This window comes from Symsagittifera roscoffensis, chromosome 4 (assembly GCF_963678635.1).
Source record: "Symsagittifera roscoffensis chromosome 4, txSymRosc1.1, whole genome shotgun sequence".
Taxonomy (NCBI): Eukaryota; Metazoa; Xenacoelomorpha; order Acoela; family Convolutidae; genus Symsagittifera; species Symsagittifera roscoffensis.
Window position 1 is genome coordinate 53,313,893 of NC_087065.1, and position 18,413 is coordinate 53,332,305.

The 18,413-nt window shown below is 38.7% G+C and overlaps 1 protein-coding gene across 1 annotated transcript; it reads right to left on the minus strand.

Moving 5' to 3' along the window:
- Window positions 1-1,666: 1,666 nt before the first annotated feature.
- LOC134845264 (uncharacterized) lies at window positions 1,667-9,959 on the minus strand. The gene is made up of 3 exons (XM_063862210.1): window positions 9,835-9,959; window positions 2,371-2,551; window positions 1,667-2,005 (listed from the first exon to the last, which is right to left on the minus strand). Exons 1-3 carry the CDS (start codon window positions 9,953-9,955, stop codon window positions 1,711-1,713), a joined length of 597 nt encoding a protein of 198 aa, XP_063718280.1. The 5' UTR covers window positions 9,956-9,959; the 3' UTR covers window positions 1,667-1,710.
- Window positions 9,960-18,413: the final 8,454 nt, after the last annotated feature.

The following is an 18,413-nucleotide window of genomic DNA, read 5'->3' on the forward strand; positions in this document are numbered from 1 at the left end:
CCCAAACTCGTAAAAGTTGCTGAAATGTTGTAAATCTAGAATTAAAAGTTTAATAAAAATTGTTTTGTACTTGTTTCTAGTCGTCCTCTCTCCCCTGATTCCCCCTACAAAACTGACAAACACCAACTTAAAAGAATTTGACTTTTTTGTTGTTATCGTTTGCAGAAATAAGTATAGTTGGACCGTCTATCCATGATTCATTTAAAATGGACATGGTTTCTGCGTTTGCTAGATCTGATTGCCAAATAAATGGTTTGTTACAGCAGCGTTTTAGGGTTGGGGAATGCCGCTTTCCCTCAAGGGATTCGATCCCCTGCGGACCCGAAGGTTCCCCCTTTGTACTATGTCTAGATACTGGCCCTCATATTTTTCTTAAGGCGCTTTCGGCGCCATTGTATACTGATTTTTCAAAACTGCCTAAAAAATTTTCGCCTGCTTTTTAAAAATTGGGTCAGAAAATTAATTTGGTCAAAAAAAAGGTTGAAAAAATTTTTCGATCTTTTTCTGAAAATCCGCGACCGCTCGAAAAATCCTAGATCCGCCCCTTGTTTTTATTCTAAGGTTTATTCAAATTTTATTTACCGTTAATATGATTATAATTTATTAAAAGGCAAAGAAAATTGATTAATTTTGCTTGGGTGTTTGAAAAAGCAATAGAAGGTACTAATTTTGTGCGCTTTGCTTCTCCGATAAAAATTTGACATCATGCATTTTTGGATTTTTTGAACTTTTTTCGAGTTTTACTACCAAACAATTCAATCATGATTTTTTGGTTCGTTACCAGTTTCATCGAAGAGCCTATTTTTTTAAAAACAGTTTGAAGTAAAATTAAAATTCAAAACACAAGAAATCAAATTGGAGTTTATAACAGTTTATAAAAATTTTTCCTGAAAAAAAAAACCAATGTAACCAATGTTTTCACTTGGTTCATTAAAATTTAGTTGACAATTTAATTTATTGAGTTACATTATATTTCTATAAACATGTATATTTTACGCGGCGACCTAATCCGCCTCGGAAACCATTACCAACTGAATTTAGTTACGATAATTAGTTCAAATCTTGTATTATCGAAAAAAATATATTTGTCTCTGAGCTCACGATATTGCGCAGGTGGGTTCCACAACAAAATTTTAAAAAGTTTGCATCATTTTTTGAATAATTCAAGAATTCTTTTGCAACAAAAAATACTTCAGACAGTTTACAGGGCAGTCTGTGTGTCCTAATACGAGCAGTCTTAATTTGATATAAAAAACGGATATCAATTTTTTAACAATAAAACTTGATTTCATATTTTGAATCTAAAATATTTTTTGGGCAAACAGGGCTGAGGAGCTCGGATCATGATTCGACCTGAATAATCAAACTATGACATGTTTCCGACCCGCCCAGAGATGGTCGAACTAAAGATGGTCGAATTAAAACAATTTTTTCAACCCAGAAAATGCCTACTTTTTCATTAACGCCCTTACATGCACCTGATGTTTTCCTTGGCGCATTGAAAAGGGTGTGCTTCAAACAGGATATAAACGAAGGAAAACCAATTGCCGAACATAATTTAAGGCCTGTTTCTGGATTTCATCCAGGGAACAATTTGGCCTCGCAATAACTTCAAATCGTTGTTGTACTGAGTGGTTGCTGAATCATCGAATACCAAAACAAGAAGTATGAGAGATTTTTCAACTATTTTTCAACTAATAAGGGAGTAGTTTATTCTGGACTTTTCACAATAATTTCAGTGTTTTCACTCTGTTTCACACTTCTTTGTTGTGAATTTTTCTGTCCCGAAGATGTCTGCTGACTATTTCCACTTGCAATTTTGCTTTTCTTGGATCCAGTTGGCGTGGAGTTCCGCTGGTTTTCGGAGGTTTCGGTACTCTTTCCGGAACTAACGTGGTCGCGTGTCGTAGCGTACGAAGAAGAAGTGCGTCCGAACAACACTGCATTCTGTTTGTTGTCGTGTGAAAATCTCTTCGCAGGGTAGAGCTGAGTCTTGAAAATTGTCCTATAAATCCAAGACAAATGCATGATCTTGAAATGGCGTAATATCAAAAAATATTGAAATTGCGTTACAAAAACATTGCGATATTGCGTGAAACCAAAAATGATCTAATATTTGAAGAACAGGCAAAAAAAAACATTCCTGGTTTTCAATCTAAAAATATTGTTTGCCTGTTATTTAGATAGTAGATCTTTTTTGATTTCACACAATATCGTAATGTTTTTTATAACGCAGAAATTATAAAGCAAAAATAGGAATGAAAATGCGGAATATTTAAAATGTAATGTCAAAATAGCTTCACACTATATGATCTATATATCCTTTATATATGATATATGTATATGTAGATTATACGGGTAAAAAGTGACCTCCATGAGAATGTCCGATCTTCGGAGGCCCAGTTGATGGGGTCCCATCTGGATCCGAGGATGGAGAAGATAACAGGGAGAGCCACCACCCCGTAGAAGAAACTCAACACCATCAGAATAGTCATGGTCAAGAAGAAAGACTGCATCGCATATGTCTCAGCTGCCGCCAGCAAACATACACCTAAAGGCAACACAAAATGCTTCAAAAACTGTAAAACGGAAATAATTTTAAAATAATTATAGAAAACAAATCTCTCGACTTTGTCAATAACATTTACCTGCCCATTAATTTATCTGAAGCGAAGTTTTTTTAATAGTGTTGTTTGTTCCCACTTTTTGCAACCTTGCAACCCATTTGAAGCCTTTTTAAAACCTTTTTGCAACAAAAAAAATTGGCCATACAGATTTATTCAAGAGAAAATAGTCTATCTCTCATTGGGTCGTCCAGAAATTCAAGTTTAGATAAAAGCTTGTTCAAGTTGGTCAGATTTTGTTCAGTTTGGGCTTTGAGATTTCCCTCAGTTTGAGTAGGGAAAAAGATGTTATAAAATTCGGATATTGAATTCGATATGATATATATATAGATAGAATAGAGTAACGAATAAATGATTAACGAATCCAGAATTGAATGTATTGTTTTAATGTATAATGTTTTATGACTAGATTTCACACTTAAGGCTTTTCGCAAATGACCGCTTCCGATTCTCAAGTGACAAACGATTTAGCTGGTGAGGTTTGTCCTTGAATCAATTTACTGCACTATAAGTAGATAATTAAGACATAGTTAGATAAGACAATACATAAGTAAATAGAATATAATGAGGTACCGAAGGTCGCCTCATGACACTTCACCCTCTAGAAAAAATTTATCTTAGTATAAATTTCGGAATGAATCAGGCAGGAAAATGAGAAGGAAAATAAGCACCGTAATGGGTTAGTGATAACCTAAGCAATAGGCTAGTATGGCAGAGTTTACAAAGTTTTAAAGTTTATCATGCTCTTCGGTTCTTGTTTTCTTAAACGGAGTAGTTTGCTCCTTAGTTCTGGGAAACGGCACTTTCCGAACAATTGGGGTGAATGGCGTAGTAATTTGATCGGTGAGTGGCGTAGTAATTTGATCAGTGTTCGGTCGTTGTGACGAAGGCTCCGCAGGGTCAGATTCTGTTACACTCTTAACTGAATGGCGAAGAGGATCTCCATAAAACCTCGTTGGTTTCTTAGACCGATTAGATGATCTGTTAAACTCGCTCGAAGATTGAGAGGTAGGATTGTCAACCTCCATATGGCCAGTATTTGCTGAATCCTCTGCCGCAGTCTGAGGGACCGTGTCAGAACTTTGTGGCTGATCCTGGGGTGGTGCTACCGCCCCTGTAGGAGATGTCAAGGCGGGATTAGTTGGAGGATTGAAAATCGGAGTGTTTGAAGTAGCGATCACAGGAGCCAATCCTTGAGGCGTTGCAACCGGTGCCTCCACCAATTCGAGCTGGGGGCCAGTGATCAATGAGTCCTCGCTCGACGACTCTGCTGTCAAGTCAATCACCTTGCCCTTTGAAGGTTCATTTGAATGCCTTGTAGCTGAAATAGTAGCTGGTTGAGATTGGGGCCGAGGAGCAATTCGTTGCTGCAAACGTTCTCCCACTGTGCAAGGCGTAGCTGAAATCTTAGGGTGATTAAAATTATGTCTTAGGCTTCGGTGATTTTTCCGATAAACTTTCCCTTTGTCGGTAATGTAAGTATGATCCGTAACGCGAGTAATCTTGATTTTTGCTAGTTTAAACAGAGGCTTTCCCGAATTTCGATCAAGGACTTTCCGAAATTTTTTGACTCTTAGAGGATCTTGTAAAACTAATTTTTCTAAATTACGTGTTTTTGAGAGTATTTTAGGCCTCGAGGAGGACGACACGTTCATTCTCTGTGAATGCGAGAGTGCTGGAGCTGACGTATCGCGAGCGTTGTCGTAGAAGCGTAGGGTTCCCTTTGTGATCCCTGTCTTGAGCGAGTTTGCGAGGTCGCTATTACGAGCCGCCAATTCACGGAGAAGATCTTGTCCTTGCTGTGGGGGCACATTCCGTTTCCACTGCTTCCAGGTGTTAGCTGCCTTCGCAAGGTTCTCCAAGGCTTTATATGGTTGACTATCCGCTATACGCTCGCCCACACCAAAGAGTGGCTTGAATTTATAGGGGATTTCTGGGCTGTGTGACGTTCCTCTGGGTACAACTTTAGCCCTATCACGGCTAAAATCCTGGCTTGAACGCTGCTCCGGAGTCAGGAGGTTCCTTTCCAGTCCTTGCGCTGAAGTAGGAGAATGAATAACATTATCACGTGCTAATGAAAACTCAGTGTTGGGCTTCCTCCCAAAGTGTAACTCAAAAGGAGATACTTTTAGCGTAGAATGCTTAGTTTTCCGAATATCATCGACGATTTGTTGTAAAATTGATTACAGATTATTTAAATTAGGATCTATTTTTTCTGTTCCTAACTTCCGTTTTATTGTCTGGATCGATCTCTCTACCAGCCCACAATTCCGATGATCCCCCACCACTGTGAGGATGTGTTTAATGCCTCTCATTTTGCAAAATTCTTTAACGACGTCTGAGTGAAACCCAGATCCGTGATCTGTTCTAATGCTTTCTTATATACCATGATTACGAATATATGATTGCAAAAATTTGACTATTTTTTTCGCACTGGTCGATTTAATCAACATCACCGAAGGGAACTTAGAAAAACGATCTATTGCGACTAAAATGTAGATTTTCCCCTTCTTATCATCTATTAACGGACCCGCGAAATCAAATTGCAATTCTTGATTTGGAGCTGACAACGTAGGTAACGGCTTAGCTGAGTTATAAGTCGCGGAAGTTTTGATGTTCTTACCAAATAAAGTACACTCCGGGCATTTTTTGCAGACATTAACGATCTGGCGATTGAGAAATGGCCACCAAATATACGCCGAAGCGTCCATCAGGGCCGCCTGGCCTGGGTGCGAGCGATGGAGGCGAATCAGAATAGCACTTCGTAACTGTTCGGGTATGGCTAGTTTATTGTCTATCAGGACACAGTTGTTTACTACCGCCGCGTTTGTCCAGAATTGGGCCATGGATGTCCCCAGTTTGTTAAAGGATTGTACATCCTAATTAATGATTGCAGTCCTCATCGGTCCGAGGAACGGGTCTTCCCCTGTCAGCTCTCCCAGCAGATCCACATCAAATAGTCCCGGCAATCCGACCACCTTCTTCTTGTCCCGAGTGACCAGCGGTTTGTGGTTGTTGATGGCATTAACCCCCATTCGAAGTATCTCTCCTCTTCTGGCCCGTCTCGTCAGCCGCTGCCTCCGGCACTTATCGAGGAAATGAGTGAGGGCCTCTTGCGTATTCTGTCCTCGAGTGACCACGAAAAGTTCTCGAGAATGTCTCTGTCTGGCAATGTTTCGGGTACGTATTTGATCAATACGGCTCGGGCGATCCATAGGGCGAACTATAGATAGCTTGGGTCTTAGTTGACTGGAGGTGCGAAAATTAGGGGAACTTGTAGAAAAGTTTTCGACAAAATTGAGGAGTTTTGTTTGTTCGATCGTATTATTTGCAAAGGCAACAGTATTAGTAGAAGTTTTAGAGTTATTTAGAGTAGAGTTAAGAGTAGTATTTTGAGCGAGATTATTTGAAGTATCCATATCGTAACTGATTTCTAAGTTGTAAGGTCGGAGACAATGAGTTTGAGCAAAAACATTTGGTTTAGCGTATCTCATTTGCATACTGTGCTGTGATTGGTCGAGAGTACCAGAGCATGAAACGTCGACCTCTCGCGACGATGTTATATACTCACGTTTTTGCATACGAGCATATGATTGGCTGGTTGACTGAGAGCATGAACTGACGCCCTCTAGTGGCGAGGAGTTACGACGATTAATTAGCATATCCTTTTGAGATTGGTTAACAGATTGAGTACTGTTCGCGACGGCCTCTAGAGGCGACGAACTGAATTGTTTGCAACAGTGTGATTGGTCAGATGAATCGAAAGTTGATTGGTCTGTTGTATAAGTTAAGAGGTAGCTAAGGTTGCCTCCAATTTCACCAAGCGATCTGATTGGTCGAAACTCGTTATACTTTGAAATTTGCCCCACCGGCACTATATGAGGTTTAGACTGAGTACTAATCAAATTTAAAGCATTGTGAAAAGCTTGAATAGATTTAATGACAAATAATTCGTCATGCGATGATGGCAACGGTGCTTCAAAAGTCGGGTATCTAGACAAATAATCGACGATGCCTAGGGAGGAACCGGGTATATGTTCGATTTGATAATCGAACGGAATGAGGTGGTCCGCCCAGCGAGAGAGTCGTGACTGATAAGATTTTTTACCATACGTTTCATTGAGGGCGGAAATGATGGCCTTATGATCGGTTAGAATAACAAATCGTTTACCAAGTATATATGTACGGAAATGTTCGCACGACCATACAATAGCCAGAAGCTCTAACTCATTGGTACTATACTTGATTTCCGCGGAGTTTAGGAACCTAGAGGCAAACGCAATCGGGGCCCCAACATTTGACTCTACTTCTTGTTCCAAACGGGCCCCCAGCCCGCTATGACTGGCATCACATTTAACTCGCGAAGCTTTTGAAGCATCGTAGTGAAACAAATTAGGGATGTTTGCGATGAGGTTTGAGATCTTTTGAAACGCAATAGTTTGCTCGTCCCTCCACAGAAAGGATTTCTTATTCTCCGCCTTTAGCGAAGCTCTAAATGCGACTGTACTTGTGCAAATCCGGGATGAAACGTTGAAGATGATTGAGTGTACCCATGAACGATCTTAACTGTTTAAGAGTTTTGGGTGGCAACAGGGATTTGATTGCCTCTATTTTTGAGATTTTCGGAGCGTAACCGTTTTCATCGATTTCGTACCCTAACCAGACTAGTTTATTAACTGAAAACTCACATTTACTAAGTTTCAACGCCCATCCTTCTTCATCCAATCAACTCATGACTCTTTCGACTATCACATTATGATCTTAAACTCTTCCTTTAGTGACAACCAGTATATCATCGAGGTAACATATGACACCTTCCAATCCTTGCAACGTACAGTCCATCGCTTTCTGAAATTCCGTAGGCAAGTCCATCAGTCCGTAGAAACCAGTCTTGAATCGATATGTGCCTGTTGCCTCTCCGCACAAAATACTAAAGTTACAATACTACTGGTTAGTTCCGATAAAGGTAATTGACTGAAAGCGTATTTAAGGTCAAGAAAAGTAAACCACACCTCCCCAGGTGTGTCTCTAGTTATAATTTGAGCCGCCGAGTCAATCAATTCATGCATATTAGGCATTTGATTTTTGTTTTGCCAGATTTGGGCATTCATGGGTTTAGCATTCAGCGCCAGTTTTATAGACCCGTCTTTCTTTGCTGTTAGGACTATGGGTGCGATGAAATGATCCGTAGTACACTTTTCTAACTTTTCAAAGTGCTTGTCTTTAATTAACTTTTTAATCTCAGCCGTGACCCGATCTTGCAAATGTTTATGGACTTTTCGGCCTTTAACTTGTCTGGGCACCAACGGGTCTTTAAAATTTGTGAACACTTTAGGTTCGACCTCCCCAGTCTGCTGAATACTTTAGGGTACCTTTTGACAAAGTAATCCCTCCAGAATTTTGAGGTCGGGTCCAATTCCTCGTCTTCCTCCGCGTCGCTAACTTCTGCCGGTCTGCGTTGCACCGTTTCAATTCCTAACTTCTCATGAAGGTTCAAACCGAGTAAATTTCGAGTACGATTTTCGGAAACCAAGAAACACGCCTTATTGATTTTCCATCCCTTCGATGTAATAGGGATTTCCAGAGAACCAAACAGTTTAATTGGTTTCTTGTTATAATCGACATAAGTAACGTCTAAAGGATGTCTCGCGATGTCCTTAAATTTAATGTTGGGAATCCGCTTCATGAGTATATCCGCCGTTTTCTTGTTTAAAAAAGATACGGGACTTCCAGTGTCCACCGTAGAATAGAAGAAAGAGTTACCGGACCGTAACTGAATGCTGAGGCTCCTTGGTTGTCCTCCCGCTGTCTTTAGAAGTTCCACATTGTTAATCTGCACAACGTCTATCGCCATGACCCCATATTCCGGCTCGCTGTCACCATTTACGTCAATTAGATTACACTCTTGATCTGTAGACATCTCTTCATTTTGTATCATGTTAACGCGTCGTCTCGTAGTGTTACACACCTTAGCAAAATGACCCTTCTTTTTGCAGGCATTACAAGTAGCTTCTCTAGCCGGGCATGACCGGCGATGTTCCAAAGAAAACGGGTTGCCACAAAAATAACATGGTTTATTTTGATTTTGTAGTTGGTTAGGACGAGTTACACCACCTCCCCGGCTGCTATTTCCTTGATTCTTGAATTGTTGTACTGACGAAGTTGGTTCCTGCTTGACTCGAATAGAGTTTGTAGTATTAAAAGTAGCGCTGTTATATGGGAGCAATTTCTGAAATTGTTCTGATGTTTTAGCCCCTTTCTCGTTTTCCAAAGCAAGTTGTAGAGTATCATCAAGATTAGCTTTTGCTCTGATTAGTTGCCTCTGAACCTCCACATCGCGAATGCGGCCAATGAACAAATCTTTCAATGTTGCTCTTTCCTGATCGATCGACCGATTACATAGTGCAGTTTGAGCGCTAAGTCGGGCGTAAAATGATGAGAATGAGTCATTATCCTGCATGAAAATTGCATAGTACAGCTTAATCCTTTCGACTGTGTAATCCCGATCTGCCTTGAAGACATCCTCACAACACTTATGAAAATCTATGAACGAGCTAGTATTGAGGTCCAAATGAGGGTAAGAATCCAAAAATCGTTTTTTTCCCTCATTTCCCAGTGCGAAGAAAAATCGCGATTTCAAACGCGCCTCTGCCTCATAGTAACACCAGTTATGTCCAATGCGAGGTCCTTTTCTTCCCCTCTCTTGATTGTACTCATCGATTCTTCTATTAGCTGCTGCAATTCGGAGGTTCCTATTGGCCGCATCTGCGGCATTTTCATCAGCACTCGGTGCTTCGGGCTTCGGGTAAGGTTCATCCACAAACTCTGCTGGGGCAACTAGTAACTCCCCCGGTGAAATGTTGTCTTTGAGACTCACCGCCAAAAAAAATTGTCCCACCCAAGTCTCCCAATTAAAAGGTGGGTTAACCGATGTTCTCGCCCAAAAGGGTGGTATTCCGAGTAGGTCAGTCTTGTCTTCATTCACAGGAACTGCTGGCTGCGCCATGAGATTTCCCTCAGTTTGAGTAGGGAAAAAGATGTTATAAAATTCGGATATTGAATTAGATATGATATAGATAGAATAGAGTAACGAATAAATGATTAACGAATCCAGAATTGAATGTATTGTTTTAATGTATAATGTTTTATGACTAGATTTTCGATTGGAATTAATTCTGACATTCATTCGTATTTTTGCAAATGATTACACCTAGAACAGAAGACACTGCGGCGTTGAAGAGGGGCATCCCGATTGTCTCCAGTGCACTCTTCGCAGTCTCCTCTCTGCTCCTCCCGACTGCACTCAAGTAGCCATGAGCCGAGTGAGTCATAAAATCCACACAGAATCCTGATAACCAACAAGAATAGCTGCATGAACTGTCAATTGGATAGGGAGTACTGGCTACAAAAATTGTTGCAATATCTTTTCAAAAAGTATAAAGAAGAAATAACAAAAAGTTTCGAATTTACGGTTAATGAAATTATTTTAATCATGAAACACATCTGGTTTGACAATTCAAGTTACACGTTTTGATTACTTGAAACAAAGTAAAACAAAAAAAAACAAAAAAAGAGATGTTTGGGGTAGACCAAATCAGTTGATTCCCATTAATTTAGCAAACTCATAAATCCTATTTACCAAAAAAAAAAATCGGAACTTCATTAGAAGTATCGCTAGATCTTGCTAGCTTAAATGCATAACTTTTAAAAATCTTGTTTGGAGGTGCCAGAACATTTTAGATAAAATTCATGATAAAAGGGCAAACCCTTGTGTAAGCAGGACCGAATAAACGAAAATTATGTTCACTAATGAGATTTCAGTATTCAATAATCTAAAAGAAATAAGCATAATAATCAGTCAGTTTTCGACAGTTTGGAGGAAGATAATTGGTCGGTTAATTTTTTTAAAATTATTTATATATGCGGCCAAAATTTTCAACTAACTCGAAAGGTCTATTTTGAAACAATAATGAACTTCAAGATCAAACGAATAAAAAATCAACTGTCAAAAATTGTCTTAATTGTAATCTTGAGATGGAAAAAATTAAGCCAGGTCGAAAAAACAGTAACCCGACAAATACTCAGAACTACGTTCATTAACTTTTTGTACCTTTTTCTGATTTTTTTTGTTTAATGATATTGTTCATCTATATCGTTTTTGAAATATAACTAAGACCGAGTTTGTACTTCTAGTCACCAGCAGATTTAGCTGGGAGGGGGCAGACGCCCCCCTCCTCAGGGATTTGACACCCTGCCAATAATTTTTGGTGAATAACCATAGAAAATTTTCTACAGGCGCCTTGAGCGCCAAAATATACAATTTTAAGGGGGGAGCGCTCATCGAAAAAACGCGATTTTTTGGTAAAATGTTTCCAAAAAGTGCCTAAAAACGCCTTTTTTGGCCTGTTTTCTTTCAAAAATTCCCGGCGGCGCACAAAATTTGGTCTAAATGGAGTCTTTCTAGTGATTTGGGAGAGCTCAGAAAATAATTTTGGTCGACTTGAAAAAAAAATCAACAAAGTTTTCTACTTTTTTTAAAAATTGAGCCCCCACCTCGAGAAAATCCTAGATCCGCCCTTGTTTCTAGTCAAGTTTGGTACCAGACTATTCTTTTAAGAATACCAAAAATGATAAAACTAGAAAAATGCATTGAATTTTGTGCGCTTAACAGGATAGACCAAAATTAGGCGCGATAAAAAGTGAGGAAAATTTTGTTGATCGCAGATCACCATAAGAGCTTCAGATTTTCACAAAAAAAAACATTGGCTCTTTTTCCGTTTCCTCCAGCTGCAAAACATTTGCATCAGGGGTGAGCCAAAACATTTGATCAGGGCTGAGCCATCAGGGTTGAGCCAAAACATTTGATCGCGCCAAAACCCAAAAAACTGAAAACGGATAAAAAAAAGAGATTGAAAATTATGCGACACTTTTTGAAAGTGCGATTAAGTTTTTCAAAAAAAAAAAGTATTTTGGAAAGAAGACTGTTCGTATCAGGGTGAAAGCTTGAAAGTTCCTATTGCGGTTTAATTTCATTGGAGTAATTTAAAAAACCGATGCAAAGCGGGGCTTAAAACAGGCTTAAAACTCAAAAAAACAATTAATCACCGATTGACAACAATTTTTGGGTCGAAACCTAACTGAGCCGAAAACAAAATTGTTGTCATAAAATTTTTTTTGAAAAATTTGAGAAATTCAATGACACATCCAGTCTAAGACACATAATAGCATGCGAATATATTTGCACAAAAAATTATGTAAAACAAATTGACTGAGCCGATACAACATAAGCTGAAACTGTTTAATTATTGCAAAAAGAAACCAAAAAAAAATAACCCTAGAGCAGACTAGGTAAATTTACATTTTACTGAACTTTCAGTTGTAGTAAAACAAAAAAAACTTTTTAAATCGAAACAAAAACACAGGCTCTAGAAGGTACGCCAATCTTAGAGGATAAAAATGACATTTAAAAAAAACGGATGTTGAACCAACAGAAATTACGACGAAAGTCACGAATTCGAGTTAAAAAATGAGACATTTTTGAAAAAAAATTTTACAAACCTAAACTGGCTTTGCCTAATTACTACTTAAATTATAACACTTTTAATTGAATTTTCAAAAAACTGAGCATGCCAGTAGATGGAGGAGTCCAGGAGATGAAATAAATCCAGTGTAAAAAGTTTTTTACGCGCACGAAATATATCGCAAGTTAATTGTCACCAATTGGCCACATTGGCAATCTTTAAATCCCCATAACTTTTTAAAAAAATGATGATGATAGTTAAAATAAATTTTTAAATGTGAGCCTAGGTCAACAATTCCTTTTGAATGATATCCAAAAAACCGGTCAACAGCTGCTAATTAAAAAGTCGAAAATTGTCTGGAGAAATAAAACAACCCCGAGCACACATACTTCGTCACTTTCTTTAAAAGTCGGAACAAAACCGTATAGTTCTAAATTAGACTGACGAAGGTTAATTTTTAATCCGACTTTCGAAGAAAACGGAATATTTATGCATGGTATTCTTTTTTATTCATTCATTTTTCGGGGATCGAAATAATAGGTGTTTTTTATTCAGTCAGTTTTCGGCGATCGAATTTTTAGTTCCTAACAAAAAAATTATATGCCCATTGAAGATATTGACTCCCAAAAATCAAATTCAAAAAAAAATTTCCGATAATTTTTGCAAAGCTTCAGGAATTTGAAACATTGCCCATTTGGCCATGATCTGGACTAATTTATGCGCACTTTGAAGATTTTGTCCATAATCATGAAAGCGTAACGCGAATTATTTGTGCATGGCGAATCATCCCGCACAGCGGAATTGTTTCAAATTGAATTGAAGGTAGCTAATTGGTCGTATTAATTCGTACGACTCAGAATTTCACACTTGATCTTTGATATTGTGCAAATTTAATGGTTTTTTTAATGTTTCTTTTCCAAAAAACTATTCGATGTGGATTAAGGGACAGTCGAACTTTCGGGGCTTTGCCCAGTCTTGTTTAAATTAGCTTCAAACTAGAGTTTGTATTTAACCTTCGATTTAAAATGAGGAAAACATAGGATCAATGATATTTAGGCAAGTTATTGCTAGATAATAACCGGCCTTTTTGGAAAATAAAGAACAATTATAGGCAAAAAAACGTAATCAGCTGCAGGCGGAAGATTTGTTTTCGACCATCAAGATTTGTACTGATTATAACCCATAGTTGAAGCGTAGTTTGAGCATGGCTGCATCCAAAGTGATGATTCTGTGGAGTAAGAATGAGAGGTGACCAAGTATAAATTGTGACTAGCTTCCAAATTATATCTTGATATTGATTGAGAAAAAAAGATAGAAAAAAGAAAAAAGCAATAGTAGACAAAAGACTTCATCAGTCAGTCTGCCAACAATACAATTTTTTCGAGATGAAAGAAAAAAGACTAGGAATATTTTTTGTGATTTTTTTTCACATAACCAAGTTACTGCAAGCTCCTAATTTCCTGTTAACCAATCAGGCTATCTGTGCACCTGTTTTTGAACTCGGAAAGGTATACCGCTTAGACGCGAAAACGATAAAGAAAAAAGGGTCAATAAAAAGTTAGGAAAGAGTCAAAAATAAAAGGTGAAATTTTGAGTAGCGCGGTTCCAGTTAACGTCACCAATTATCCACCAAGTGGTTCAGGGAGGATGATTAATTGCTTTTAAACTAGCACTTTTGTTCAACAAAATTGAGTCAATTGCACACATTAGCAAGAAAATTCAATTCAAAGAGGTGGGAGAAGATTTTTGTTAACTCAACTTAAGAATAGGGCAATATATTTAAGATAAGAAAAATAAACTCTCAGACCATAGGCTGAAATATTTGCTCAAGTGTCGCGGAAAAAGAAAAATGAATACCAAGTTCTACGCACCTATTGACAGAAGAATTTCGATGTATGTGACGAAATTGAGCTGCAGTCCGAATGCGACCATGAATGCGACAGTGTTGGCCACACACAGTCCAGTGATTATGGCCAGAATGAGGAACACCTGGATGTCTGGGATCATGAAGTAGACCCACAGCAGGGCTATGGCCAGACCAATCACCAACGACTCCAGAAGAGCTCCGGCAATCACCTCGTCAAAAAACAAACAATTTTTTCCTCTTAACTGAATAAAACCAGGAGGTCTTAAGAGTAAATAAAATTTATTTGACAAATTTAAAAATGTATTTATAAAAAAAATTCGAAGACAATTCATTTTAGATCTTCAATTGATTGCGCATAAAGTGTCCTCTTTTCTAAAAATACATCATATCAATTTGTTTTGGTCAATTAATTATTTGACTTTTTGTTACTAGGACGGTGGGTGAAGTCCCATTTGTACCAACGTTCATTTGTACCAAAATGAAAATTCGTGTTGCGAACTTGCCAACATAGGGTAGGACTCTACACGAAAATTAGAGCCGGTTATCGCCGCGAAGCGGCCACGCGCGCGTAGCGCGCCCACCAGCAACTTTAACCAAAGAGCTTAAAGTAGCCGGCTTAATAGTCTTACGCCAATTGAATATTTTTGGTACTAACGCGATTGATTTTTTATTTTGGTACAAATGGGACTGATTGATCATTGTGGTACTTGTGAATACCCACCGGACGGTAGGGTTCTGGGGAAGATGATTGAAAACAGTCAATCTAACGGCTTTGTTATAATCTTTGCTAAATCTTTGCATTTCAAATAAATCTGACCATCACGTACATGATGCATCAACTTCTCTAGTCGGCGAAAACTTTGATCACGTGATTGAGGGTTATGAAAATTTCTATAGACATTATTTGCGTAAATGCCGATACATTTACAACTTTGTAAAACCAGTGGTAGTTATAGCATGAAGACTGTATGTATATCTGGCGAGAGGCCAGGTGTCTGCTTTTTTATTGTTCCGACTTTCGATACGAAAGTAACGGAATATTTGTGCTCGGGGTGGGTTTTTTTTTCTTCAGACAAATTTCGACTTTTTAACTAGCCATTTTTGACGGAATCTTTTTATATCATTTGAAATGTATTGTTGTTCTGAGCGCAAATTTGAAAAGATATTTCACCTGTGATCTTTTTTCGTAAAGTTATGGGAGTTTAAAGATTGCCATTTTGGTCAATTTGGGACAATTAACGCGCGATATATTTCGCGCTATTAACGCGTAAGCGGAGAGTTAATCCAATCCGTCTTAGAAAATGTTCCAAATTGGTTGAAAGAAGCTTATTTGCCATAAATGATTTGTTACAAGGAGCAAAATCTATTCTTTTTTACTTTAAATGGCGTGTGGGGGGATAATTTTTATTTAAAAAACTCAAGTTTTAGAAGAAAAAAAAATTTTCATTTTGTTTTATTTCATTTAATTTTTTTTGTTATTACTGCTCCATAAACCTTAAAAGGCAGTCGGAACATTCAGTACTTCGCCCTGATACGAGCAGTCTTGTTCAAAATTTATGATCAAAATTTCTTTTAAAAGTTCTGAACATGTTTTAAGAGGGCTAAAGAGTTTATACAGAATGATAAGTTTGCAGAAAATTTAGATGTATTCATATTTCTAGGCTTTCCAGAAAGGTTGAAAGACTCCCACATCTTCATGACTCACGGATCATGTTAGAATACTCCCCTTAAAGAGACCAAAATTTGATCTTCCATTAAATCTTTATTGTTCCGACTTTCGACACGAAAGTAACGGAATATTTGTGCTCGGGGTGGGGTTTTTTTTTCTTCAGACAAATTTCAACTTTTTAACTAGCCATTTTTGACGCAAATTTTTTTTATATCATTCAAAAGCTATTGTTGTCCTGAGCTTGAATTTTGAAAATATATTTCACCTGTGATCATTTTTTGTAAAGTTATGGGGGTTTAAAGATTGCCATTTCGGCCAATTTGGGACAGTTAACGCGCGATAAGTTTCGCGCTATTAACGCGTAAGCGGAGATTTAATCTGTCTTAGAAATCGTTCCAAATTGGTTCAAGGAAGCTTATATGCTATAACTGATTTGTTAAAAGGCGCAAAATCTATCACTTTGTACTTAATATTATGTATGGGGGGATGTTTATACATAAAATCTCAAATTTTTTCAAAATTTTTTTTTTTTTAATACTTTGAAATTTTTCATCTTATTAATGCTCCATAGACCTTAAAAGGCAGTCGGAACTTTCAGGGCTTCGCCCTGATACGAGTAATCTTGTTTAAATATAATCTTGCTTAGCACTGCGTGTATATTGGTTAATTCTGATTCGCTGGAAAATGTAGCCTACGTCCAAGATAACAGGGTTATATTCTATGGCGGATATAGGATTTTCTCGAGTGGGTTTTTCGTTCGAAAAACTTGTCGACTTTCGTTCAACTCGACCAATTGATTTTCTGAGCTATCTCAAATCACTATAAAGACCCTATTTTGATCAAATTTTTATCACCGCAGTTAATTTTTTTTAGGGAATTTTTGGAGAATTTGGACCAAAAAATTGCGTTTTTTTGGCGCGTGCTATCCTCTCGAAACGGGCTTTTTTTCGCGGAAGCCGCCTTCTAAAAATTTTAGGCGTAACCAGCCAAAATTGGATGTCACAAAATAATACAAGGGGGGACTTTTTGGAACAACAGGGGATCGAATCCCCAAGAAAAGGGCGTCCGCATCCGCTCCCACCCTCTGTATCCGCTACTGGTTATATCGCCATTGACTATTTCCAACCAGTGGTTATATTTTCATGGGTTATATCTCACCTAAGTCCAAGTTATTTTGACATGGGTTCAAAAAATTTTTAAAATATTTGATGGTCAGCTGTTTTTGTTTATTCTGAATGAAAATTAAAAAACGGTTTCAAAAAAAGAAACGCTGCCAAAGAAATGATAAGTGTGATCAGGCGCGGATCTAGGATTTTCTTGAGGGGGGGGGCGGATTGAGAAAAGTTTTGACGAAAACAATGATTTATTTACAATAAGAAAACGAACAAAATTAAACAAAATTGAGTCTTCGATTTTTTGCGGCAAATCTGTCGATGACCTCTTCAACATTGATTCCTACATCTTTGTGAATGTAAATTAGCGCCAAATTTGAGAGTTGGTCCTCCTTCATGTTGGAGCGGAGGTAACTTTTTAGTAGTTTCATGCTCGAAAAAGAGCGCTCAGCAGTGCATACCGTCACTGGGAGGGTAGCACCAATCTGGAGCAAAGTAAAAATTAAGAAAGGGCAAGTAAACAGTCTGTCTGAAGTGATCATAAGCCGATGATGCTGCCGGAGGTCTGCCTCTTCTACCCTCTATTTGAATATCGCCCAGCTTTGCGGCGTCAGAATGGAATTTTTCGTAGCGGCCATTGCCTTCACCATCGCGCCATTGTTGAAAGAGGTGACGCAAGTTCCGGATGTGATCCATTGACTGAGGCAATTCTAGCGAAGGTCCCTGAAGAGCAATGCTGGTAGCTTTAGTCGCCCCCAGCAGGTGCTTCATAGGCATCAGGGCAATCAAGAACTCTGACCGCATCATGCTAGCCAGATAAGCACAGCAGTCAGAAGCACAGCTTTCCCCAGGCCAATTGCTGATGTCTTCTAGTGTAGCTTCAATGGAAGGCTTCAGCAGGATAAAAGTCAGAACAGCATCGTGTCGTTCAACCCATCGAGTGTCAGACATCTTTGGGATTGCAGTTTTGCTAGCTTCGGGCTGCAACTTCCGTATGTTCTCACAGAAAGCGTCAGAACGCTTTGCAGAACCGCGAAGTAAGGTGATGATTCGAGAAATTATGGGCGTCTCAGGAGTGGATGATCCAGGGTTGTCAGGCTCAGGAGTGGTTGCAGTGGATGAAGGTGGTGACTTCTTGGGTCCACTGGTGAAGAAAGCCTTGAGCGTCTTGAAGCCAGAAGCCTTGGAGTCCTTGGGAGCAGTCCGCTTCGACATCTGGAAGGTTGAAGTTGAAGTCCAGGGTCTAATCCAGAGTGCAGTGTGAAGTCCAGCGAAGAAGATTTTAGAATGAGCTAGGTAGTTTTGAACGGGGTATAAATACTGCGAATGAGGCAGGTTGACAGGTACCTGTTAGCAGGTACCTGCCTCGAGTCAAAAACTGAGTCCAATTTGAGGCCTCAAAAAAGACGCACTTTCACACCTTGAATTTTCACACCTCAAAATTTTCTTTGATATAAAGGCCAAAGACACCGGCGCCAAAGGCGCCCTTTGAAAAAAATTAAGTAAATTGTTCAAAGGGCCTTTATTAAGGGCCTTTGGTAATTGTTACGGTCAAATTCCTGAGGGGGGAAGCGTCCGCCCCCCCCCCGCCCCCCCTAAATCCGCCCCTGAGTGTGATAA